The 26,917-nt window shown below is 35.5% G+C and overlaps 1 protein-coding gene across 7 annotated transcripts in view; it reads left to right on the top strand.

Moving 5' to 3' along the window:
* The window catches only part of LOC110109376 (GDP-mannose transporter GONST1), an 82,580-nt gene that overhangs the window by 46,444 nt on the left and 9,219 nt on the right, over window positions 1–26,917 (top strand). For all 7 annotated transcript variants that reach the window (XM_028697334.1, XM_028697331.1, XM_020840421.2 and 4 more), the window contains 3 exons: window positions 9,988–10,117; window positions 17,081–17,179; window positions 18,230–18,384. In XM_028697334.1, coding sequence (XP_028553167.1) covers window positions 9,988–10,117; window positions 17,081–17,179; window positions 18,230–18,384 — 384 coding nt within the window. The remainder of the gene's footprint in view (window positions 1–9,987; window positions 10,118–17,080; window positions 17,180–18,229; window positions 18,385–26,917) is intronic.

The raw sequence follows: 26,917 nt of genomic DNA, 5'->3' as shown, positions 1-26,917 counted from the left end.
TATTAGCAATAAAGGTTGATTTGATTATATCAACAATAAAGGCTGATAGGGTTATATCAGCAATAAAGGTTGATATGGTTATATCAGCAATAAAGGCTGATAGGGTATATCAGTAATAAAGGCTGACAGTGTAAACTTTGTACAGTTCTTTTAGGTGGTACAGTCTAGCTCTCTCCTTAGCACGTCCAATCGTCTTCCCTGATTTTTGGTCCTGTGATTGCAAGTGAAGAGGATGCATTTGATTTTTCAAGAGATACCAGGAGTCGTCTCAGTTTATCAATATCTTCTTTATTGAATTCTCCAAAGCTGGACTATTCTTCTGGGCTGACTTGTTTCAGTTCTTTGATTCCACTCCTTACTAGGTGGTTTTCCATATATCTTCCAACAATTTTCTTTTGTGTGTCTTAATTTCTTGCAATAACTACACCAAAGTGAATCCTTGTTTCAGTTCTTTGATTTCACTCCTTACTGGGTGGTTTTCCATGTATCTTCCAGCAATTCTTTTGTGTGTCTTAATTTCTTGCAATAACTGCACCAAAGTGAATCATTGTCTTTAAATTTTGAATAATCTTTATATTTCTCCTTCCATGATGATTCTTTGTTCATCACCATTGCTGAACTTTCAACGACCTTTGGTTCTAACATTACTCCTTGTCTGCTTTCTTCCGCACGGATGAGGGAAATGGTTTTGTTGAGTCATGGCGTCTTTTCTTTGCCGAGGATCTGGACTCTAACTTAGTCAAATTCTACATTTTGCACTGTAATAAAATCATAAACTCTATCTTTTTCAATAAAGTTCTTTAGAATTGAAGCATCTTCCGGACATCTGGTTTCTATGCATTTATAGTGATCAAGTTCCTGCCATAGATTTTGTAGAAGGGTGGCATATTCCTTCACGATCTTACTCCCTTGGTTTGTGTTTCCAACTTTGACTTTTATTTCAATGATTTGTGCCGCATCACGAGCTTTGGAGAAGGTCTGTCTGGCAGCATCCCATATGTCCTTTGCAGTAGAAAGGAACATAAATGTATCGCTAATTTTTGGAGTCATGTAATTCCACAACCATGACATAATCATTGAGTCTGCTTCATCCCACGCCCCGAATTTAGGATCTCCTTTTGGTCCTCCTCCAAGGAGGTGGTGTATTTTCCCTTTTCCTTTCAAGTAGGTTTTCACAAATTGAGATCACTTTAGGTAGTTCTTCCCATTTAGACGATAGGAAGGTTGCATGCTTTGGAGGTCACCTTATCCTTGGTGCGCCATAGCTCCTCATTTTGCAATGCTCTGGGAGGAATTAATTTCAGACATTGGGTAGCAATGAAGGCTTCCGACAAATTTTTTCTTATTCGACAATGAAGGTCGAATTTTTTTTCCTTTTTTTTGAAAAAATAAATTTTTTTTCCGGTTAATTGAACTGGGCCAAGCCAAGTCTTTAAAAGACTCGGTTTGGGTACCTCGGGCCTCTCCGATCGCAAGTGCGCGATTCCGCCTCTCCATCTGCAAGTGGGAGCCACGCACGGGCGGCGGGTTCGGCGTCAGTCCAGCTAGGGCAGGGCGGTGGGAGGCCCGGATCGGAAGTGGACGGCGGCGAGTGCAAGCGAAGCCTTGTGTCGTCCTTCGGCTTTGACTTTCGATCGACTTCTTCGTACGGCTTCGCACGGTTTTGCTTCTCCAATTGCAAGCACCACACGGTTCTATCTTCCGATCCTTTCTTCTTCTTTCTTTTTCTCCTTCGGCGGCTTTGTATTCTGGTGGCTTCTTCTTCCTCTTGTCCTCCTTCGGCGATCTACGATCTTTCTTCCACGGCAATGAAGGCTGTTGGCTCTGATACCATGTTGAAAACAGAGGTATGAGAAGAAAGGCTTAGCTTTATTGCATAAATTCTTCCCTATATATAGATCTATACAAAATTTTTAATAAGGAAACAAATAACTACATAATAATGAAATATAACTCTTCCTAGATCAGCTGCCAATCTATGGAAGGTGTTTCAACGTGATTCATGAGAGCTTCGCACTGATTTCTCTTTGTGACCGTCGGATCCTTTGCACCAGGAACGGCTAGATTCTAACAATAATCAAGTGGAAATCACCCCACAACAACCACCTCTTTTGAAAGTGTGCATTTCACATTCATATATAAAAGATAGTTTCAAAAGAGGGCAAAAAACAAAATGCCCTATGTGTGAACATGTTAGCTCATATCCTTCCTAGGGATATAAAAAAAGTCTTGAGGAATACTATACGAAGTGCTATCATCAAAGCACCAAACAAAATTACACTCTATAGCTCTTTGGGCACAAAACATAACATCTTCATTGTATCTTCTGGGAATATGTTGGAAAATCATTTTATGAAAAAGGGAAAGCCAGTTGAGATCCCAAACAAGTTGAGGCCGAGTGGTCCAAGGGGAGTTATCTGATAGGAAGTGGATACAATTTTCTCAAAATTAGCGAACGACAATGAGAAATTAGAAAGAAAAATACACCAAAATTATTTTTATTATAAGATATATGAAAGAAAATAGCAAGATACAGTTGGATCTTCAATTCAAGAGGAAGATCCGGCTCTCCCAAATCCATAGCTATCTGCTAGAGCCCAAATAATCTAAGAAATTCTAATTTAAGCAAACTCTAAACATAATCTGAAATCACCCCATAGTTAGCCTTTAATAGGCTCCCCATAATTTTCTCTCAAATCAGCCCCCTTTCTATTTATAAATCATTCTCAAATTTGAATTCAAATTAGATTTATTTCCATAATTAATTCCCTCTAATTGTAATTAAAACTTTCCTAGATTACCCCCCTTAATTCCTCCTTTTCCCTAAATAATTCCCTCTTAGATTTTGAATTCAAATTAGATCTCTTGTCCTAAATAATTCCTTTCCAAATGTAATTAAAACTTTTCTTAAACAATTCCCCTTTAATTAAGAACCTCCCTAAATAGTTCCCTCTTAATTAGTAAACTTCCTAATTCTCTCCTAATCAAATCAGCCAGTTTATCAATACTCCCCTTCCAAAGTGGCACCTTATCATTAAGGTGGAACGAAGGGAACTGCTGTTGAAGTACTGGACTAATAGCACTAAACTGAAAAATGGATTGTCATTAGATCGAGTGATTCATGCCTCCAGCATCTCCTTGATCAATATCTTCATCTCATCGTCCTAGAGTTGAGGATAATGGTATAGACTAACACTGATATGAAAGACTCCATCCTTTCAAAAGATAGCATTCTTGTGTTCCCACGGAGGAATCAACTCATGAACTGGTTGGAACGCTTCTGAACAGTGTCTGATGCTTCTATCTTCTTCCTATCTTTTTCTTCCAAACTTTGTAGTTCTACCAAAAATCTTACTCGACCATTTCCCCTCCTTGGAAGTGATTCCAAAGATGGCATCTCCTCTTCTTCCCCAAAAAATTTCACCTCCTGATTCTCTGTCATTATCTCTATATTAGGGTTTTTCCCATTTTCTTGTCCGGTCAATGATGCTCTCACCTCCGATGTAGTTAGTTTTGTTTGGCCCTCAAGAAGCTTCTTTATCATCTCCTCCATGATGGAAAATTTCTCATTGATCTTCTCATGGATTGATGAAAATTGCTTTTCGAAACATAAAATCTTTACAAAATCAGATTTCAATTGTCTGATCTCCCCTTACAACATTTCTATTTTTCTTATATCCATAAGTACCTGAATTATGCTATGATACCAATTTGATAGGAAGGGATGCAATTTTCTTGAAATCAGCGAACGACAATGATAAATTAGGAAGAAAAGCACATCGAAATTATTTTTATTATAAAATATATGAAAGAAATTAGCAAGATACAGTTGGATCTTCAATTCGAGAGGAAGATCCGGCCCTCCCAAACCCGTAGCTACCAGCTAAAGCCCAAATAACCTAAGAAATTCTAATTTCAGCAAACGCCAAACATAATCTAAATTCACCCCATAGTTAGCCTTAAATAGGCTCCCATAATTCCCTCCCAAATTAGCCCGCTTGCCCTTTATAAATTCCTCTCAGATTTGAATTCAAATTAGATTTTTTTCCATAATTAATTTCCTCCCAATTATATTTAAAACTTTCTTAAACAATCCTATACTTGTAATTAAAATTTTTTTAATGATGTGAACACCACGAGGAGATCAAGTTCAAGCCCAAAGGCCTGAGTAGTATCCTAGTGCTCCGGATGAGTTAAAATGCTGTTGCAAGTAAGTGCCTCGAGAATCCCGACTACCATGATAGTAGCGGTGCCATAGGGATGACCATGCTTTTTTGCATTCCTGCCCCTCCAACATTGCGACCACCTCCTAGTGAACTCATTCTGCAAGAAATAGTGGGGGATACATTTTCTTAGTAACTAGCCAACCAAGGTTGTCTCAAGTTTGAAAACATTGTCTTGAACTGAGGCCACATTGCGATTCAAAGAAATGCCATCTTTAGCAAGAATCTCTTCCTTAGAAACCTTATCAAGCTTGGTAAAAATTGGCTGTTTCCATGCAAATGGTCGATGAGAAGTATTACCATATTGGGGAGGCAATTGCTCAATTGCTCATGAGAATTTGGCTCCAAACAATTACCTTTAGCCATTGGGCCATTTTTACCAACAACTATTGTGCATTCCCTTTAGCTATGTGATCATGATTGTTTGTAATTGGGAATTTTACACACCTACATTTTTGATCATGAACAACATCGAATTCCATACCAATCTACCTATCCACTCCATCAGCATAATTGAATTTAGCCAAATCATCCCCACATAGGACGTTCATAGTCGGAACACAAACTTGGACTTGGTCCAATGGCTCTTCACAGCTGTCTATAGGGTCTTGATTGTCTATATCGTCGTCCAATTTTGAACCTTCAACACTCGAGCTGCAGTTGGCGTCTTGAAGCTCCTGGTCGTCACGATCTGTTGCACCGTCCACATCATCGAACACGAGGTCGTTGCTAGCGGCTTCATTGACAGACTCACGCGAGCTGCTATACTCCCCTTCTTGGTTTCGCTATACTCCCCTTCTTGGGTTTGTCAATCGCAAGACATACGAGCCGACTCATAAGAATCGGGTTGGGAAGTGCGCCTAGGTGCCTCCAAGTCAAGTTGCTGACCTTGTCGATCGCAATCCATGCTGGTTGAAGAGCTTGATTCAGGTCGTGTTTCATGGCCAAATGAAGAAAATGATAGCCACACTTTGCGATGGAGCTTCCGATACAGAAGAAATGGGATCATGAGCGGCATTATCCTGGGTTTTGAAGCAGCCAGCATCCTTCAACTTCTTAGGATTGGAGGAGGTCCCTCACTGTCACGACCCGGCCCGGTTAGCTCGCAAGTGCGAGGTTGGAACAAAGATCGGACATAAAGAAGATAAAAGAAACTTTACAAGACAATTAACATAACTCCAAAATGAAGCATCAACATAAAGAAAGAGCCACTACAATCTTCAAACATAAACTTTTTCTTTTCTTTCTTTCAAAAATCACCAATCGATGGATTTAGCATTAAGATTACAAAAAGATACAAAAGGGGATCCACAAGTATAACCTTTTTCTCTTACATTCTAATTCTAATCTTTCAATACAAAACATCAAAACACAAAAAAACCTGCCGCCCGTCGTCTCCCTACGACGGTAGGTGCGCGGTGGTTGGTCGGCCATTTACCCCTTCCTAGATCCTCCTGAAAAGTATTCCCACAACGAGGGTGAGTCTTATACTCAATAGGTGAGAATGTAAATTCAAATAAACTTAAAATCAAGAGAGGAAACTATAACATGCTTTGAGTATTTTAGCAAAAGAATCATCGATCATAAAACAATTTGTGCTCAAAGAAAAGCATACCTTTACCTCAACTTTCAAATGCTTAATCCTTCCATAACCTTTCCTTTCTTCCTTTTTAAAACATCATGCCTCAAGGGATAATCTCAATTACATGTAACATGTGTATGAAACATTCATAACAGTTTAATATATATAAAACTATAACACCCGTCTCAGGAGTATCACTTGTACTGATCAGGTACATATAAATTGGCCATTTCCTTTTCCATTGGTTCATAGGAACCATCCTTTTCCATGGCTCATAAGAGCCTCCTTTTCCATGTGATACTCCCGCGTCAACATGCACATACATTTAGTATTTATATAACCATAAGAAATGCTTGATGTAAATCATTCTTAAACTAACCACTTGTATGTTTCCATAAAGAAATGCATGCTTGATATGCTTATGTGTGCTTTTGCATGTAAGAGGAAAGACATGTATAGCATAAATAGAGAAATGAGCATGTGATCCATAAATTGTACTTTTACATAAAGAGAACTTTTGTATTTGCATCAAGTGTCCATAAACTTACTAAGGAACATGAGCCATAATAGTTTTCATAATGAGCGTAAGGGATTTGTCACTTCAATATAATTGCAATGAAAGAAAATTTGTTTAAAATTCATAAGAATATCCATTCCACCTACCTCAATTCGTACACCACAAGGCGAGCCTTCAAAAATCCTTATGCCCCCCTTTTCCTCTTATGAAATCAACTCTACAAATAACAAAACATAATCTGTAAACATAAGTTTCCTCCCTCAAACCTTAAAAGAAAACCCTAGGCAAAGCATGTAGCTAATCAACACATTAAGCATTGTTTTTTTTTTCTATTAAAACCCCTCACCTAATCCATGCTAAATCCTTTTTATCTTTACTAGAATTAGGATTTCATCCTAACTCTAGCTTTTGAAAAACCCCAACTATTAGGGCATGCAAAAACTTCTTCTAAAAAGAATCCATCTTCACAAAAAGACTTCCTAACCCCAATTAGAAACTTTTCTACAAAGGCATTTTAAGAGAAAATCCAAATCGAATAAAACCCTAGATTTCAAAGATCCATATTTTCATAAAAACTAAACACATTAGGGTTTAGAAACATCACACTACCCTTCCCTAAACTTTTCTCAAAGAAAAACCATGTTTTCTAAAAACCTAGAAATCTTTTCATTTAAAAATCTTGAGGAAGAGATGGAAAAGCATTGTTCTAATGCATACCTTAGCCTTTCCTTAATCTCCCCTACGATTTTCTCCAAGTTTGGCCGCCGGAAACCGCCGCCGGAGCCGCCCGATTCCTCTCCCGTCGCCTCCACCCGTGCGCTCCCCTCTCTCCTTGTCGCCTCCACCCGTGCGCTCCCCTCTCTCCTTGGCAAAAAGACCGAATGAGGGGGAGAGTGGGGGGTTTGGTTTGCCTAATAAGGAATAATGGGAAAGGCCTAAAGACCTAATTGCCCTCACTTAAGTAGATTTGGCTTAAGAAAGGCTGAGGGGTAGTTTGGGTATTTTTAAACTTCTAAAAATTATCTCTTAATTTAAGCGAAATTGAATACAAGTTCTATATATCAAACTTCTTATAATTTTTGCGTAGAATTTTTCAAAATTATTTCCATCAAAATCCAACAACCTCGAATTTTTTTCACTTAAATCTCGTCGCGGCGCTTTAAAAAGCGTGCGAAGCCTAAAACGATGTTTTGCGGATTTTACACTCACGTTCAGCAGAGACTGATCCGAACATCATCTCACCCCGTTTATGCATGTAAGAGCGAGCGAAACATGGCCTTGAGAACCGAATACAGGCCAAGAGACTTTCAATTTTCCCCGAGAAGCTCCAAACATTGTGGAGGGGGCACAACCTGATCTTTTCAGCACTTTGCGATTGCCACCACCATCGAGATCCTCTAGAATTGAACAACCTACTTTGAGAACCTTCCAATAGTTGCCAGAACATGTGTTCCTTCGACCTATGCCATTGTTGTTAAAGTTGGAGAGGAAGGAGGTGCCTTAGGACCACCTCCCATCATGGGAACTTCTCTCTCAAAGAACATTAGTGAGAGAAAGAAGCACGAAGAAATGAGAGCCCCCAAGGATTGATGTTGTTGTGTAGTTGATTGATGAATTGTAACAGATGCTTGCTTTATGCAGAGAATATTAAATCTTTTTATTGCGCGCCTCAAATCATTCGTGAATCAGTTGTGACCTTAGATCAATCTGCTTTCATCTTTAACATAAGTTCATTGTATTATTTTGCTTCTTGTTTTTCTTTTTGTCATGCATGCAGGAGCTGTTACTTGTGTTCAAACACAAGGTGGTTTAAAAAAAAAAAAACAAGGTGGTTTGACAAAGTATTTTCCTATTTTAGTTGGATTATATCTATGATCAGCCTTAAGCCCATATCTTTTTGCCTTAGTCATGGATGTTCTCACTAGTCATTTGCAAGAGGTTGTACCTTACAAAGGAAAATTAATAGCTTATCATTGAATTCTCAGCATAGAATTCAGCCCCCATAAAATACAAGCCACGGAATCCCAAGAAACAAGAAGAAAAGGGGAAGGGGAAGGGACAAGGCCACTCCAAAAGTAAACTTCATAATGATGTACCTTTTTGGATATTTATGAGCTACTAAACTTCAGCTCAAGCAACTTAGGGAACAAGCTCAATACCGAATGCTCCAAAACAACCAACCTGCGAACCAGCAGCAGCCAGGGACCAATCAAGCCAGCAAACCAAAGGTCTACCAAGCCATATGCACACCTACCATGATCATTGGATGCTTTCCCATCATTGGATAGCTAAAAAAAAGAAAAGAAAACAGAATATACTATTGTTCAAACAAAATAAAAAGTACATAAATCATTGATAGCATCAATTATGGAGGTCATCCTTAGAGTCTAAAGGTTTTCAAAGTTGATCTAAAACTAAATATATGGAATATAATTTTAATAGTAATAGTTTTTGTGGGGAGATTGTTACTTTGAGCGATCATATCATAAATAAGATTGCACACTTTAGTTATCTTGGGTATGTTGCTCAGAGTGATGGTGAAATAGATTGGGATATTATTAGTAGAATTCAAGTTGGATGGTTGAAGTGGAGGAATGCATCAGGCTTGTTGTGTGATAGAAAAGCCCCCCCTCAAATTTAGGGGAAAATTCTATAAGATGGTGGTAAGACTAGCAATTCTTTATGGTGCAGAATGTTGGCCATTAAAAGTGAAACCTAATATTAAGTTAAGTGTTGCAAAGGCGAGGATGCTCAGGTGGATTTGGGGCATTACTCTTAGAGACAGGATACGAAATTAACATATATATGAAAAGGTTGGAGTAGCTCCAGTGGAAGATAAGATTTCAAAGAGTCGCCTTAGATGGTTGGTCAAATAAAATGACGGCCTTCTAACGACCCGGTTAGGAAAGTAGATGTATTAGATTTGACTTATGATAAGAAAGGTAGAGGTAGACCTTAAGAACTTGGTTAGAAAATATTAGAAATGACCTTTATTAGATTTGAATGAGAATTTAACTCTTAACAGAACACAATGGAGAGAAAGATTCATGTAGCCAACCTCATGTAGTGAGATAAAGGCTTGATGATGTTGTTATTGTTATAAATTTCTTTTCACGCCTCAATTGCATCCCGATTTCAAATGTCATTATTTAGAAAATAATATTTGCTACTTTTCCTGGTATGGTATCCCTGAGGATACACTGGGTTTAGGGACATTTGCCTTTTGTTATGGTTTGGTATTATATAACATTGTAAAATGGTAGAATTTTTTTCATTGCCCAATATCTTTCTTTGGAAATTTGCACATAAGATAATACTTATATGTTGCCTGTCTTCTCTCTTTGTGAAAGAACTATTCTTTTGTGTTTATTGTTTTCCTTTTTAGGGCTTAACATTTTGCATTGTGTTTGATACTTCTTCACAACTCTTTAAATGATTTCCTTTGCTTTCAGTTATAATTTATCCATTGACACTGCATTTTAGTGTTGAGAATGGAACATATACATACAAGTGAATTCATGTTGGCAAAGAAGACACATTTAATGTTCTCTTATAACTTTGTTTCCTTTGAAGTTACCAAACCAAAATAAATTTGTGTTGTTGCCACTTTAAGATGAAAAATGCTTTTGTTTAAGGCGTTTCATTGGTTCTGTTGTTTTCTGCAGTTTGAAGTTCATCAACGTTGCCATGGTAACCGTTCTTAAGAATGTTGCCAATGTCATGACAGCTATTGGCGAAACATACCTTTTCAAAAAGCACCATGGAATCAAAGTCTGGACTGCACTAGTCTTAATGGTATTACCATCGCTGCTATTGTAGAATTCTGACATTTTGAATACTATAAGGCATACTTTCTCTAATTTAGTTACATGTGGCTTCCATGTGCTTATGTTGGTATTTTATGATTTAATATTCCGCCATGAAATATTTTTTTGTTCGGAAATGCTGAAGGGTCTTAAAACCCACAGGAAAGGAAATATAAAGCTAGAAGCTTGAAGTAAAAGAAAAGACTCCTATTTGGTGCTAACTTAAACCAAACTTATGATCTTTTATGCAAATGGTATTTACAAGTCTTTTGGTGTTAGGCACTAAGCTTGACGCCTTGGTTGCTAGGTCCCAAGTCCTAGATGAAAAAAGTGGATAATTACATTAGATGGTCGACAACCACCATAAAATTTGTCGAATATTCATGATATGAATCATTTAATACATTGCATTAATACTAGGGTGTTTCCTAGAAGCGACACACTATATGACATGAATACAGTGAAAAGTGTGTAAGGGTCGTTACTCTAGCACTCAGGCGTAGTGTTAAATAAGGGGTTTCACATCATTGGAAAATGTGGGTAAAGAGGTAGTTCATGAAACCAGGATTAGGATAGGAACTTGAAAAATAGGTTCTTTTATTGAAAAATTAATGGAATTAGATATTATAATTCATTGGAAGATATATATTTTATATATTCAAGAAACTAAATAAGTTGAAGAAAATGTTAAGGAGATTGATAGCTTAGAATTTAAACTTTAACATTCAGGTAGGATTTATATTAGAAGTGATGTAGATGTGATTATAAATATGTCTTAAGGATAATATTATAAAAATTAATAGAATGGGAGATAAAATTATAGCTTTAAAGATTATTATTAATATGAATATTATTAATATTATAAATACATATGCTCCTCTAATAAGTTTGAATATTTGTTCATTATTAAAATTTTAGAATAATTTAGAAGAATTAATATAAATGACACCTTTTAAAGAAAAAAAAATTGATTGGAGAAGATTTAAATGGATATTTTGGTAGAGTGATAGAAGATTTTAAAAATGTTTATGATGGTTATTAGTTTGGAGCGACTAATGAAGGTTATAAGATCATACTAGATTTTGTTATATATTAAAATTTTGTAATTTTTAATACATTATTTAAGAAGAGATAGTGGCATCTCATTACTAAGGTTTAAAATTGCGTAAATAAGCCTCGAGGCGGTGTGAGGCGTAAGCCTCATGGATGAAGAATTGCGTAAATGAGAATTTAAAGGTTTTAACAGGTAAATAATAGTAAGATTCTATCATACAATTAAAACATCTAAATGACAAGTGAAATTAGTGGAAAGTCATAAAATAGATGCAATAAAATCATGTCCCAAAGTATAGAACCACAAAATATTAGTCAATCAAAATTCCCAAAGTACAAATAAGAAAGAACATATAAAATCCAATCATGTCTCATCACTAAATGGATCTTCAAGAGAATTTTCTTCTCCAATTATATCTATGAATATTATATCTTCATCATCTTCAATATGACTCACTTTTTTCTTCCTTGTTCAATAAGAATGATTATTATCATGTTAATTGCCCACTTGATATAAATATAATGTAATAGCAATAAGAATTTATGAAATACCTTTATTTGGTTGTTGTGCTGCAGAACTAGTGGATGTGTGTGGTGTGGTACTAGTGGATGTGCCCACTTGATCTACATCGTCCCTCAAGACATTCACACTTAGATCCTCTAACTGCAGGTCTGATAATGAAAAATCCGTCTCATCATCTATGAACCACTCATTATCTCAGATGCCACATCATCACACACTAACAGGTCCTCATCATCCTTCAACCCCTTATTCCTTAACCTCTTATTCTCAACCTCTTGTTGTGCATAATATACACAAGGGAGTTCATTCTGAGTGTTGAAAGTCGATTTCTTCTCTCTGTTTGCACTTGACTATATATATGTACTCCAGTTTCGCTCACACCCAAAAGAAGAACAAGTAACTCTAACATCAAAACTCTATAACTCAGAGTTGGAATCACCAAATTAGATCCACCATTCAACTATTTTCAAGAAGAAAAAATGATAATCAGAACATATTAAAGTGTTATGCCTTTACAAAAATAAATATACCTAGAGACCGTTTGGCAATAATTGATTTTGCTGCTTGCAGACCAAAAAATCCCTCCCTATTTCAAAATATAACAAGTTATAAATCTACAAGCTCCTTGATGGTCTGGTCCGATATTAGTCGTTCCATGCAATGATAAAAGCTAAGCTTCACCTTCGGGTTTGAGGATTTCCTCTCTAAATATTGAAATTGAGGATTGAGATAATACGCCGCTGCATGTAGATGACGGTGTAACTGGACCTCCCACCGAGCATCAATGATATCTCAAATCTCTCTATAACTTACCTCCTCTCCTCCCAAGTTATGTGCAATCAACTCCTTCGCCTCATCCATTGCATTATAAATAAAATCCATGGCTGGTTTCTTCTTGGCATCCACTAAACGTAGAACTTGTACCAAGGGTCTTTTGCTCAATATGACATAGGTCATAGTAATCCAAAATTTATCATTTATAATTAGACTTCATATTTCCTTCCCCTCAGTTTTCTTCCCCCACGCAGAATTAATCCATTGTGTTGATGTAAACATCGCTTCAAGAGGTTGTCTCACATCCAGTAGGCTTTACAGTGTCAAATACGATGTGGCAAACTTGTAGAATAAACTTACATTAGGAATTGAAAGTGATTTGTAGTGCACAAACGTAATAACGAACCTAATGGTTGCAGGGCGAATGATTTCCTTCTTTGAAAACTTTTTCATTAAGGCTAAGACCCATGAGTGATTTTAGATGAACTTTGTGATCTTCTTTGCCCTAGAAAGAGCGCTCTTGTATTGAGGTAAACCACCAAGTTCTTCCAATATGAGATCGATACAGTGTGCTGTGCAGGGGGTCTAATACAGGTGTTTCCTCTTCTCCATCAATATCTGATCAGCTGCTTTGTATGCACTAGCATTGTCAATCACCACCTCAACAACCAATTGCTCCCCAATCTCCTCAACAACCCCTTAAGTGTGTGGGTCTCGGTTTCTAGAGGCGTGCGCCTCACACTGAATTGCACAATTTAGCCTCAGAGGCGCGCCTCACAATGAAAGAGGCGTACGCCTCACGAAGAGTCAAAAAGGCTTAAGCAATGAGACGATTTTGCCCAGAATTGCGCAGAGGCGCGCCTCAAGGCATGCCTCTGATTGCGCAATTTTAAACTATGCTCATCACTTAATAGAATAGACATTGTAAAACTCAAATTAATTATTTTTTATAAGAAAAATAGATCGTTTATATTTAAAAGATGTAAAGTCATTCCAAGTGAAAGTTTATGTATACAATACCACTTATTAATTTTATAATTTAAGATAAAAGGGATATAATATGAAAAATAAAGTAAAATATTACTCTAAGTTTAGATGAGATAATATAAAAAATGCTAATAAAAATATTTTTGAGAGTAAGATTTAAAATCTCAAAATTTTAGTTATTTTTAAGGAAGTTAATATTATATGGGAAAAAATAGTCTAAGGTTGTAAAGTATTTGTTTGAAGAATCAAAAGAGAAAGCTTTTAATAGTAAAAATAGTTGTTAGTAGAATCAAAATATGTATGAAAAAATAAAAAATAAGAATTTTTGTTATAAAAATTAGTTTTGATATAAAAGCTTGAAGAGTTGGAAAATATATAAAGAGAACTGTAGGTATATATATATATATATGTGTATATAGTAGATTAAATACTAAGGAGTGTGAAAGATGTATGTATAAGTTAGCCAAGCAAAAAAATAAAATGATCTAGTTCAAGTGAAGTGTATTAAGGATAAAGATAAAAGTATTTTTTTAAGAGATGATATTCAATATATGTGAATGAGATATTTTGATAAGTTTTTCACTGAAGATTATGAGAGTACAATTAGTTTTAGTTATCTTGATACTCTAAATGAAAATAGAGATTTTTGTTTGTATTGTCATATTAGTAAACTTGAAATTGGAGAGACTTTAAAGAAAATGAAGTGTAGAAAAGCAGCGGAACTTGTTGATGGGGGAATGCTTAGGAGATCAAGGAATGTCTTGGCTTACTAAAGTTTTACTATTATTACTAAGATTATAAAGATGACAGATGTGTGAAGAAGAGTGTTGATCCAAATTTTAAGAATAAAGGTAATGCACAAGAGTGTGTGAATTGTTGAAAAATTAATTTATTATGTCATACATTAAACATTACATTAAAATTATGGGAGAGAGCAATTAAGCATAGATTACAACATGATGCTAATGTTTCTCAAAATCAAATTGGGTTCATGCAGGGAAGTTATGCTTCTTAGTTATCCAAGAAGCTTTGACACCTTTTGAGTAGGTGTAAACTCCTAAGACAAATAGCACACGTAGAGAGAAAGGTAGAAAATCAGAAATTATTTTATTCCATAATATTTTCTTACAATAGGTGTGTTTATAATACTTGGGTAGACTAAATTTATAATATAGAACCAATCTACCTATAACAAAATCAAAGAAAGACTGGACTAGTACTTTTTTACATATATGAACCAATTTGTCATTTATGAAAAAAAGAATGCTAATATTTTATAATAACCAATAACTTGCAAATATTAATTAGTTCAATGAACTTGAATTAAAGAAAATAACATCATTATTATAAAATAAAAGCATGAGTACTCAACTTGAACTTTGGAAATGTGCTGCTTCACTTGCTCCGTATTCCAATAATGATAGATTTTACCTAGGAAGTCCTCGTCGTCAAATTTAAGTGAGAAATTTATCTTAATTTCTCTAACTTTTTAATTATAATTAATTTATGCGATTAACATGTTGGAGAATTTTTGTATCATTAAATTGAGGCTTAATTTGAATTAATTTCACCTCGACGATGATCAATTGAGTTGATCGAGCGCGATCGAGCTTTGTCGGGCTTGATCGGGGTCGAGTCGATGCGAAAATATTCGTCAACATAACATCTCAAATATTATTTATTAGAATTGTTCTCATTCTCTAGAACTAGTTATTTAATGCACATAGATATTTTTTATATTTACCTATATAAAAGACCTTATTAGTCATTTTACATACTACTAGTGAATTCTCTAATTTAATATTTTAAAATTCCTTATCTCTTTAAGTAGATTATATGCCATAACTTCATTATGCTTCTAAATTCAATTTATCATTTGATGGATTCATGACTTAATTTTAAATCTAATGCACTTATAATTACCTCAAAATGTTTTCTTCTCTTTTGCTTTGAATCAAGACACTCCTCACTATATTTTTCCTTTCTATTTGTTAATCACTTATTATGTTGTTAGTTAGAAAAGATAAAATAATTAATTGAAAAAATAAAATATTTATAAGTTAATGTAAAAGAACAATTAAATTCAATTACCCCTTCTATGGATATGAATGAAAAGTTCACTGATTTGTTTACCCTAGAATTTTCTTCACTTCACTTTTCAATTTCTTCTTCTATCTGCCTTTAAAATAACTTATCTTTTCTTAGGATTAAATCACAGAAGAAAAACAATATCAAAAGAAATGAAATTGAAAACTTGCTCTCTTCCTTCTTCCTCGTTGTCATTTCTCTCAACTGAACTTCTCACGCGATTTGCTGCAAAAGATATCAGTGAATAGAATGTTTGGCACAAGAGGTATCGCTAATTTTCACTCCTGAATGCGATTAGTCAGTTAGAATGGCGAAAAAAATCCTTCAAATAGGCATATACAAGCCGCACACGACTGCTCGGATCGCCTGTTTCGCGATCCTGCTCGTCTGCATGACCCCGCTCGTTGAACCAGATCAACTAGTTCTTACACAAAATTACAGGGAAACTCCTAAGCCCCACCCTAAGAGGGGATATTTGAAAGCTTATGAGGAATTTCTTGAGAGAATTTTTGGAATATGTGTGAGGTTTTCACATTGGTTGTTTATCCAATCACTTCCTTCAATTCTTATATGTTGTGGAGCTCTTGATGAACTTTGTGAAGATCTTGGGGAGGTCTTATGTACTTCGTGGATCTAGCTGAAGCGGCTAGGGTATGTGGGGTTTTCGAGGATAATAGCGTGTAAGGGTTTTTTAATAACCTTGTGGAGGAGCGAGACTTCTCTTTCTTGCTAGGAGCAAAAGGTGAGAGTTCCAGTAGAATTCTCAAGAAGAGGATTTGGAGAGTGGACATAGACACGTGGGTCAAACCACTATAAATTAGTTTACATATTTTTACTTTTTGTTTTTATATTTCTGCTCTTTGTTTACTTGCACTATTTCATATGCGATTGTATGTTGATTTGTGATATCGTTGTTGGATAATCAATTAAGAATCTTAATTTTATCTTGGATATATGATTAACTGTGGAAAATTATCTTTCTCCTAAAGCTTGCTAAATAAGATTGAAAAAATATTTTTTTTAGAGATGAAAAAGAAAAAAAAATTATCAGTTTGAGGCATATTTCTTGAACATGAATCTATGATATATTTTGTCCATGATTGTAAAGTATTTATTGTTTCACAAAAGTGGTAAAAAATGGTGTTTTAATGCTTCCGGGAAAATAATTATTAATTTTTAAAGACTTTAATTGATTCTCTCTTGGTTGTGCTGTATACTTTAACAAAGGGGACATAAATCCTCCTTGATTGATCCCAAGACATTTAACAACAACCACAGGTTCACGTCTAGGACTAACATCAACTTAATTTTAGCATAAAGTTATTTTGGTTATGTAGATTATAAAATTTGTGTGCTTAATATATTAATACCGAACAAAATGTGTTAAAAGTAATCTTTTGATGCCTATGTTTATTAACCATTGACGAATTGCTATGTAGTGTTGATTGGACCTATTGTATTTTCTCTTTTAGCTGGCGTTGTAACTCTTAATTTAGGTGAATCGATGTGTTTTTTATTTCTTTTCAGATAATCTCAGCTATTTCTGGAGGAGCAACAGATTTATCTTTTCATGCAGTTGGCTACTCGTGGCAAATTTTGAATTGTTTTTTGACTGCATCATACTCGGTAAACCTTACAGAAATCTATTAATGTTTGTCCTACATACTTAATTTGTAATGCATACTAATAGCATTTATTTTGCATTTTTTCTGAGAGTGCAGTAAGTTATATAATTTGGTACAGTTTTAAGTGTATGGTGTTGTATGATTTTTTTGCTAAGATATGCAGGAACAATATTTGCTAATTTGTAGAATATACAGTTTCTTAGATATACATACTTGGAATACATATCCAAGAGAGAGAAAGGGGATTCAAGGAAGCCTCACCTAACAGTGATATAGTAGATCATTTTATTATTTATACTTGTGAATTTGAGGTGTTGAATGCCTATTTCAGCTGGATAGTTTAGAAAATTATTTAAAACAAAAGTGTATGAGAAGCAAATTTTAGCTTCAAACCTAAATATGAAAATCAATTTGGGCGTCTGTACTTAATACCCATGTCATGTAATTAATCTGCATTGCCATAATATCAAAAATCAAGTGCACCTACTTTGTGCTTCAAATTGGCATGTGTTAACAGAAAGCGTTTGCTGGATGTGGAGGATAGAGTTGTCCTAAGCAGAGAGGCTATGTGTCCAGCTGCAATATTTGATATGTATTGCTTTTACCATATTGGTGCTAACAGTTCCACTTGGACCCGCTGTTAAGGACAAGTTCTTTGGGAAGAAAAGAAACTTCAGTTTTTGAACTGCACCCATTTCCAGAATAATAATTAGCAATGTTAACTTATAAGGTAGAGTTTTCATTTGCTAATCATCCTTGCATATAGCTTTTCGTTCTACTTGAACAATAATTAGTTGCTATATTCATTCTGGTTATTCACTTCTATGAATTTCTCTATTAGTTCTAAGAATTTTGGTTTATATATTTATATATATATATATATAATATTTCATAGCAACATCCATGATACTTGTATAAACTGAAAATGGTTTTTTTTTCATCCAGTTATAATTCAGCATCCCTGTTATTACAAGACATTCTACTGTACTCTTTCTTATTGTTTTGCTGCATATCTTCCATCTGACTTTTATCTGACAAATGCTTTCTATAGTTGACACTGCGCAGAGTAATGGATGTTGCTAAACATGCCACAAAATCTGGGAACTTGAATGAGTTTTCGATGGTTTTGCTCAATAATGTCTTGTCCTTACCTTTGGGGATCCTGCTTACAGTTTCATTCAACGAAGTAGACTATTTGTCTAAAACGTAAGATTATTGAACTTCAATTAATGATTCCCCCACACGTAAGATCATTCAACTTGGATTCATGATTCCTTCTCAGCCATTATTCCTTCTGGTTGAGCTATATTAGGTTTTTTGTCTATGTTTATGTGTTGAGGATTTTCCACCTCTGTTAGATTTGGCCGATTCCTTTTCTTTTGAGCTGCTTTTTAATTTAATATCTACTAAGTTAAATTTGGATGAAGTTTTTGTTTCAGAAAATATATTTGAGTTTAAAATTTTATTCTCTCTTGAACATTAGAGTTGTTTGTTCTTGTGTTCTAACATTTTGGAGCAATGGATGCTTTTCACATTGTATAGGGCATTACATTAAGACATAATATGAGAATTTGATTTGTTGTTTAAGGGGATCATAAAACATTTCGCTACATTAGATACTTTGGTAGCATAGTCAACAAATACCATAATTCAAACCTAGTTACCCCGCCTTTCTCCCTTTTTTCTATCTAAGAGGCTTTAGGCTCTAGCATCAAGATCAAGTCAAATTCAAACCCAAAGTAGATCCATGTTCAGATCCAAAGTCAAGTTCATAAATCAACCTAGTTTTATGAAAGATACAAGGTTATGTGGTGTCTTATAAGTGGGCCACAATTCAAATCGAAGGAGCTTGCTTTAAAGTCTTTAGTTTTTGGTCCTACAATCAGGCTGACCACATAAAGGAGTGAGTAAATTATTTTATAACTCAAAGCAAGGATTTGTCTAGATGCAGATAGGCTTTATGCAAATAATAAAGAAGGTTATCAAGATAAGAATATTCTCCTATCTAATAACCTATCTTTCAGGTAAATGATAAGTTAATAGTTCTTATTATTTATCATGTTTCCTAATGTTTAGATTTTTATAAATAATATCTTATTTTTAGGTTTTCAGCATTTAAATAATTTGAAAATTCTTATTATCTTGAACCAAGAAAGCCTGTACATATCTTGGTTCTCTTTCTCTCTTTTTCGTATGTTGACTGATCACATCAAAATGCCCTTTGCATGCTCCAACCAGCTTTTCTTTTAGTCGACCTAGCCACCTATCACGACTCTTTCTTTGGAAGATTCTGTTTACCCGAAAAATACACGAGGGGAAAGGATTTCTTGAGCATCAAAGGAAGTTGGAAGCATATCAAGCAAGAGAAGATAAGGACAATAAGCCAAGTGAAAAGCAAGATGGAGGAAGAATTATGGAAATGTGATAAAAGGAATTCAATTTAAAGAGTTCATTACGAGAATTGATAAGGCTTTAATTTATACTAATTTGTAAATCATATACTTTCAACTCTTTATTGCATTATCTCACCCTCCTTACTTTCTTTACACACCATGTCCTCACCATTAATCCCATCATTTACCAATTCATCTATAATAAGAATAACCTAAATCCAGCCTTTCCATCTATAAGGGGACCACTATCATTGCTTTACAAACTGTGGGCTCCGAAAATTCAGCCCCGGCCTCCGCCCGACTACAACAACCCGGCCTCCGCTCGACTGTTTGCTTTTTTTTTTTTCGGGGGAGTTTTAATGGAATAAGTTATGGGGTAAATTTTGGAAGGCAGATGGGTTTGTAGATAAGACACTACCCAGAGATTTCGCCCTCATTTTGTGAGGACTTTATAATCTGAGTTCTGGTTTCCTATAGGCGCAAGCCCTATAGTTAATTACCCCTCCCGGTCACGAGAAAGAACTTTCGATTAAGGCTAGTCGTCAATCAGATACATAGAGATGCGTAGTATCTGGCATATAGTAGCAACATTGGTTTGGATTTGAGAATTTGAAGATTCTGAAGGGTTTGGATGTTGGAAGTTCAAGTTTAATATTTAAAATATAAATCTTCACCATCTTGCACTTAAAGCGGATGGTGGGGGAATGGATGATAGACCCGATCAAAATCCCATGGTTCCGTCGTCCCGGGCCATCGTGGTCCCGGGTCTACTTAGTCAGAGGAGGTAGTCGACCCAACATAACAGAAGGATCCTTGTCAGTAGCCATGAGTTGCTTCGTCCAAGGAGACCTTGTTGACCTGGGGTGAATGTTTGTCTAATGGGATAAATTTGAATCCACCTTTATTAATAGAGGGCTTTGTGCCATATCGATCATATCCTATTGATTCATATCTCAAGGATTTGATGTCATTAAGGAGTGTATTGGCTCTGGCCATAATCGGTATTTCGTGGTGCCATTTAGCGGCAAAACCACTCGGTTTAGAGGCCCTAGGTCATAACCAATTATCCTGCGGTGTCATCTAGCGGCAAAAGCGTCAGTCAAAGGACACGTATTACTTCCTTAATGGCAGGAGATTGTTTGAGAATGATCCCTAGTAATATTTTCGACTAGGCATTAACTCTATGTGAGCCGAAGTAAATTTAGCTATCTCAGCTCGGCAACCTATTGCGGAGGGTGGATGAATTTTGCTTTAAGTGTTTGATGGATGGATTTCAATTTTAAATATCTTGGACTTTGGATGATTTTTGGAGTTTTGAATTTTGATGAGCATTTGGATATAATTTGAAAGTATTTGTAAACCCCTCCGTTGAGATAAACATTCAATATGGCCATCAACGGGGTGTATTTGAGGTCATTTCCATTTTGTGGATGAACATTGTCAACTCTGTGGAGCTATTAATAGAGGATCGGGTTTCTCAAGCTTGATGCCTTTGTTTGTGAATTCTCTTGATTATAGGTTTTGAAGGCCTAATATGTATGTATTAAAATAAATACACCGGTTGCCTCAACCGTGTATTTATTTGAAGGTTCGAACACTGTCGACTCCTATTGATCCGCATAGAAGGATCTTGTTCGAACTTGAATTCACTTATTGACCCACGTAGCATTCCTAGACGTCATGTGTGTTCCTACAACACGCACGCCGGGGCCCATGAGGGTGTTTGACTACATACCCCCTTTTAGTGTACCTATGTGTGTATAAACTATAGTGCATGTGCAGGGATATTTTGGGATGCTTGAAAGATCTTCCACGATAGTCCGTAGAGATTTGCATTTTGATGTAGTCATTTTGTATTTTGTATTTTTTTTAAACATCATATTGGGTGTAGAATAGATCGCCTACAATAGTTCGTAGGAGCTTGCATTAGCCGTATTCTTTATGCATTTCAGTATGATTTTGGTCCTCACAACACATCCACTACTGCTGCAGGTAGATGTATTCATTCGTAGACTGAAATTGACTACAAGATACTGCATTTACTGAAGTCTTTCTGTATCTACCTAGAGATAGCACGTTGTACATACATCTATATCCATAAAGAGGTTGTATGTATTGCAGATCTTCTGGTGTTATATAGGGGTTTTTGCATTTATCACATTTCTTCTATGTTTGTCTGTAGATAGTGTATTGCGTATATGAAGAGTCTTCTACAACGACTTGAAGGAGTTTGCATTTGTTGTATTTCTCACCATCCATTTCTTCATATGTGCTGGTTATTATCATTTGAGGGAGTCTAGTGTATTTGTTTACACTTGAGTGACATCAGTTGTGTATGAGCCTTGTTGTTCTATCCATGAACACACTAATACACTATTGTAATCAAGTTGTTTCCCCTCGTTGTTTGCAAGCATGCTGCATTTATTGTGTATAATAAATAGCAAATTACTATGCCTATTATATTGCTTGAAGGCTTATGGCATGAATAATAACATTATCGTTATTTCCACTTAACATTAGCAACTGGATTGGCATAATCATCATGGACGGATTGTATCATTCATTGGGGGCTTCTTTCGTTAAATGCTATCCAATTTTTTTGAATGAACTTGTGGATCCACTGACATGGGCATTTAGGCCACACATTGCTTATGTGTAAGTTGAAGATCCTTTATAATAACATGCCTTTAAGAATAGTTCATGGTCTACATGATAATTTGTTCATTGATACTTTCTTGCTATCGTTCAAATGCTTCAAATTGATTGGATTCCATTTATGTACACTGAAGCTTTATCATCCCTAAGTTTCATGTGGCCTTTTGATTCAAGTCAAGTTCGAATCAACTTTGATTTGAGTCTTTTGATCATTTGAATTTTGAGTTCAAATGATCCAATCATATCCATTGAGATCTCAATTAGTTTGAGTCTCAAAATGAGTCTTCAAAATCTTTGCTTGTGTTCAAATCATTCATGTCATGATTCATTTAAGTTAAGTGACGTTCAAGTTCATATTCATACTCACCATGCTTGATTCCAATCAGGTCCAAGCTTGCAAATCCAAGCTTACAAATTCTTTTGTTTGTGTTCAAACCAAGTTCTCATATATATGATTCAAGTTTGAGTTCTTTGTCAAGTTCAAACTCTAATCCAAGTTTGAATTCAAAGTCATTGTAGCTCATATCACATTCAAGTTCAAATATAAGTTCTTGAGTCTATTATTGCTCAATCAAGTCCAAATCTTATATTGTTCCTTTGAATTCAATCAAGTTCTCTTATATTATTCAAATTCATTTGAGTTTAAGTTCAAGTAGTTCATTATGATTGATTCAAATCAAGTCCAAGTTCATAAGTCCTCTGCTCAATTTATTTTCATTTGTTAAGTTCAAATTTTGTTCAATTTAATTTAAGTTTAAGTTCATTTAAGTCCAAATCAGGTCCAAACGCGATCGTATATCCACCCGAAATTTTGGCAGTCTACCGGCGTCTCCCCCGTTTAGGAGAAAACTACGGAAAACTGGGCCTCCCGCCACGCTAGAGAAAAGGGTGTACGGTAGGTGCCCTCGTACGAGGACACCGCGGCCATAAAATCTTCAACCCCACCACGCTAGAGAAAGGTGTGTATGGGTCTTCGGTACTAAGAAAAAGCATGTATATGTGGTCATTTTTGTTGCGTTGCAAGCGTCGAAAACAGGTTCTCAGAATTTTAGGGTTTAGGGATTATACCTTTGCGACCGGCGGGAGGAGGGTACAAAAATTGAGACAACACACTTTTTATTTTCCTTCTTTTTCTTTCCTTTCCTTTTTTTTTTACACACTTGCATACATATATAATATTAATAATAATTTTATTATTGTATTATTTTTATAATATTATTATTGTATATCATTAATAATGATAACAATAGCAATATTATAACGATAATATAATATTAATTTTAGTATTAATATTAATATCAATTAATACTAACAATAATAACAAAAAAATATAATAATAACATAATAATAATAATAGTAATAATAATAATAAGTATTAAACCTCACCTCTCTGATATGGCTTGCGGGATCGAATGACAGAGAGGGATATGGGTCGGATGGGGTTATTTTGGTTCGGCTGAGGGATGAGTATGATCTGGGTTCGGGTATAGAAGATAAGAGGCGGATTTCGCGTCTGGATTCGACACAGAGCAAGAGGGATCGGTAAGGGTAGTTCAACAATGGGAGAAAGCCTTCGGCGGGGGCAGGTAGGGGCGATTGGGCAAATTATTGGGTTAGGTGACCGAAGCCATCTCTCCGTTCGGTCGCCAATAGAAATGCGCCATCTGTTAGTCGTTTTTTTAATTTAATATTAACGTTTAATGTCTTGTCAGAGTTAGTGACCCGACCCGATAAACTTTTGAGCAATTGCCGCCCTATTTTTTCAATTTGAAAGCCGCGAAAGACGCAAATAATGATGTGCTGCTGTAGAAGAAAAAACGAGCCAGAAAATTGCAAGAAGAAATGGACTGCTCAGTGAAGAGGAGGTGGAAGAAGGAGTGTATGAATCGGAAAGGATGCATGAATGGAAGGGCTGGTGCATGAATCGGAATCGGAACCTAACTTAGCCGGAAATTCCTCTGGTTTCAACATATAGGTAAGTATCTTGGAAAAACGAGTTGGAAAAGTTGTAAGCAGAATAAATTTCTTAAGCAGAAATAAGACGTAGGTTTCAGCTCATTAGTCTTAGGATTTTTGATTTTGCGATTTTTAAGCAGAATAAATTTCTTTTGTTCGAAAAAGTAAAAAATGAGCCGGAATCTAATGTTGTGTTGCTTAGCTTTCATTATTGATTTTTAGGATGAAGATGATAATAAAAAAACTAAATCTAGTTGCGCTATAGTTGCGCTAAAGCGGTTGCGCTACGGTTGCGCTATAGTTGCGCTAATAGTTGCGCTATAGTTGCGCTTTAGTTGCACTTTAGTTGCGCTTTAGTTGCGCTTTACTTGCCCTTTACTTGTTCCTTCTACTTGCGCTTTCAGGCTGTATACAAAAGATGAGACAGAAGCATATGAATGTTTTTGCACTATTGCTCACGATAATGGCTTTAGTGTCCGAAAGGATCATCACAGTTTTTGGCCAAATTCTAGAAAGATAAAATCAAGGACTTTTGTTGTTCAAAGCTAGTTCAAACAAAAGTGATGATCATAATTCAGGAAAAGAAAGAGATTCACTACCAGTTGTCAGAACTGGTTGTCCAGCAGGTGAGGTTTTCACTGATGAAGACGTTACTAGCATGTCAAAAGATTTTGAATCCACTAACCATGAATTAGCATAGCCCAAGCCGACTCGACACCTTTTTAAGATCATGTAGGAATGTTATTGAGGAAGAAAGCTGCCGTCCTAAAATCCGATGACAAATGCAGGATTAGAACCGTTGATGCATATGCCTACCTTGCAGAGGAAGTTGGTGGATGTGAGAATGTCGGATCTCTAAGAGGGATGCCTACAATTGATTCAGAAGGAGAAAAGAGCAAGTATTGAAATTGGTGACACTAATTCTGTTGATTCAATTATTTAAGATCGACAAGTTGAGGACCACATGTTTGCATGGGATGTTCAATATGATGATTCAGGATAGATTGTTAAATTTTTTCTGGGTTGATGGCAGAAGCAGGATAGATTATGAATGTTTGGAGATGTGTTGATTTTTGATACTAGTTACGGCTGAACAGTATAATTTTGTTTGTGCGCCATTTGTTGGTGTAACAATCATTGGCAAGAATATTTTGTTTGGGCTTGCTTTTTGTCAGAAGAAACAATTGAAAGTTTACATGGTTGTTTAAAGTATTTGTATGAATAATGGGTAATAAATATCCAACAACAATATTCACTGATCAGGACAGCTATGGCCAGGGCCATAGTAGTTGCATTACTCACACTCGTCATAGAATTATGCCAATGGCACATATTTAAAAAAGGTTCCATCTATAATAGCAATAATAAAGTTAGAGGACTCTTCCATAAGTTATGAGGTGGTGTGATTCTGAGGAAGTGTTCGAGGATGCGTGGGATGAAATGATCAAGAATGGGAATCTTCAATAACCATGAATGTTGCAGGATCTTTATAGATAAGGAGAAAGTGGTCAACTGCTTTCAACAAGGATTCTTGCGATGGGCATATTAACAACGCAGCGTAGTGAGTTACTAAAATGTGTGTCATGCATTTCAAAGTCAGACAAGTTCATTAACTGATTGTTTCTTGGCTTGAAAAGGTACTGATAATGCGCGAAAATGAGCAAGATGAGGATTACAAATGCAGCAAGCTGAAATTGTTCCCGCTGATAAAGAACAACTCAATATTAAAATAAGCTGCCTAAATATTACTCAAGAAGAAATATTCAATTTTTGAGGAAGATTTATAAAGGCTGTGGGAGAAATGAGTATAGATTTGTCTCGACTGATTCTTCAAAGTATATAGTCAACTACATAGAGAAAAAGAATCAAAACCATCATTGGGTTGTTCACTTGTTGCAACAGAAGGTAAATTCATGCAGCTGTAAGAAGTATGAAACCATGGGATTGCTTGTGTGTTCTCATTGTTTGAGGGTTTTTAAACAGTTGGATATGGCTAATTCCCTGAGAAGTACTTATTACTTCGTTGGTCAGCAAGGGCTCAACAAGTTTTTTATTCAGGTTACTTGCTTAATTCTCAAAAGAGTAATAATTTCCAAAGTGTAGGTGGATTCATATTCAGAAATCAGGTGAGCAGGTTTGCATATCAAATGAGCACGGAAGCTCAAGAGAATGAAGAGGCAGAGGAGTTTTCTTTCTCATTTGCAAGACATGTATAAAAAATTATACTTAATTCTGGTGGCAATAAAAAAGAAATCAGAAGGATGTTGCTAGTTCCAAGGTGGAACTGCAAATTTGAAAGATCCTCTAAAGCGTAGACCTAAAGGCATATCAATTAAGACTGAAAAGCCATTGGGAGAAGAAGAAACGGCCTAAAAGTAGTTTTTAATAATTTGCTAATTATTTAATTCTAATCCTAATACTAAAACTCTAGTTTCTTACAGATAGAGAACCTTTGGTGGGGATAATCCAATGGAGGAACCTTAACCTCTTCAACACAGATGAACTTTTCAGCATGCCTGAAATGTTTCAGTGAGGAATATATAACCAGCATACCATCATGCCAACCTTGGAGCTGAATACACCAAGTTGATGATGGATTTTCTTTCTTCGGAGTTTGAAATTTAATGAATTTGCAATTTAATAATACTTATTTGGACTTATTGATTTCATTTATGGTTGTAATAAAAATTTTTTATATAAATCATTGCTTTCTGTATGAATTAATAATTTTACGC

This window comes from Dendrobium catenatum, unplaced genomic scaffold, assembly GCF_001605985.2.
Source record: "Dendrobium catenatum unplaced genomic scaffold, ASM160598v2 fragScaff_scaffold_913, whole genome shotgun sequence".
NCBI classification, from domain to species: domain Eukaryota; kingdom Viridiplantae; phylum Streptophyta; class Magnoliopsida; order Asparagales; family Orchidaceae; genus Dendrobium; species Dendrobium catenatum.
Note: the sequence above shows the minus strand (reverse complement) of the source record. Positions and strands in the feature narration are given on the sequence as shown.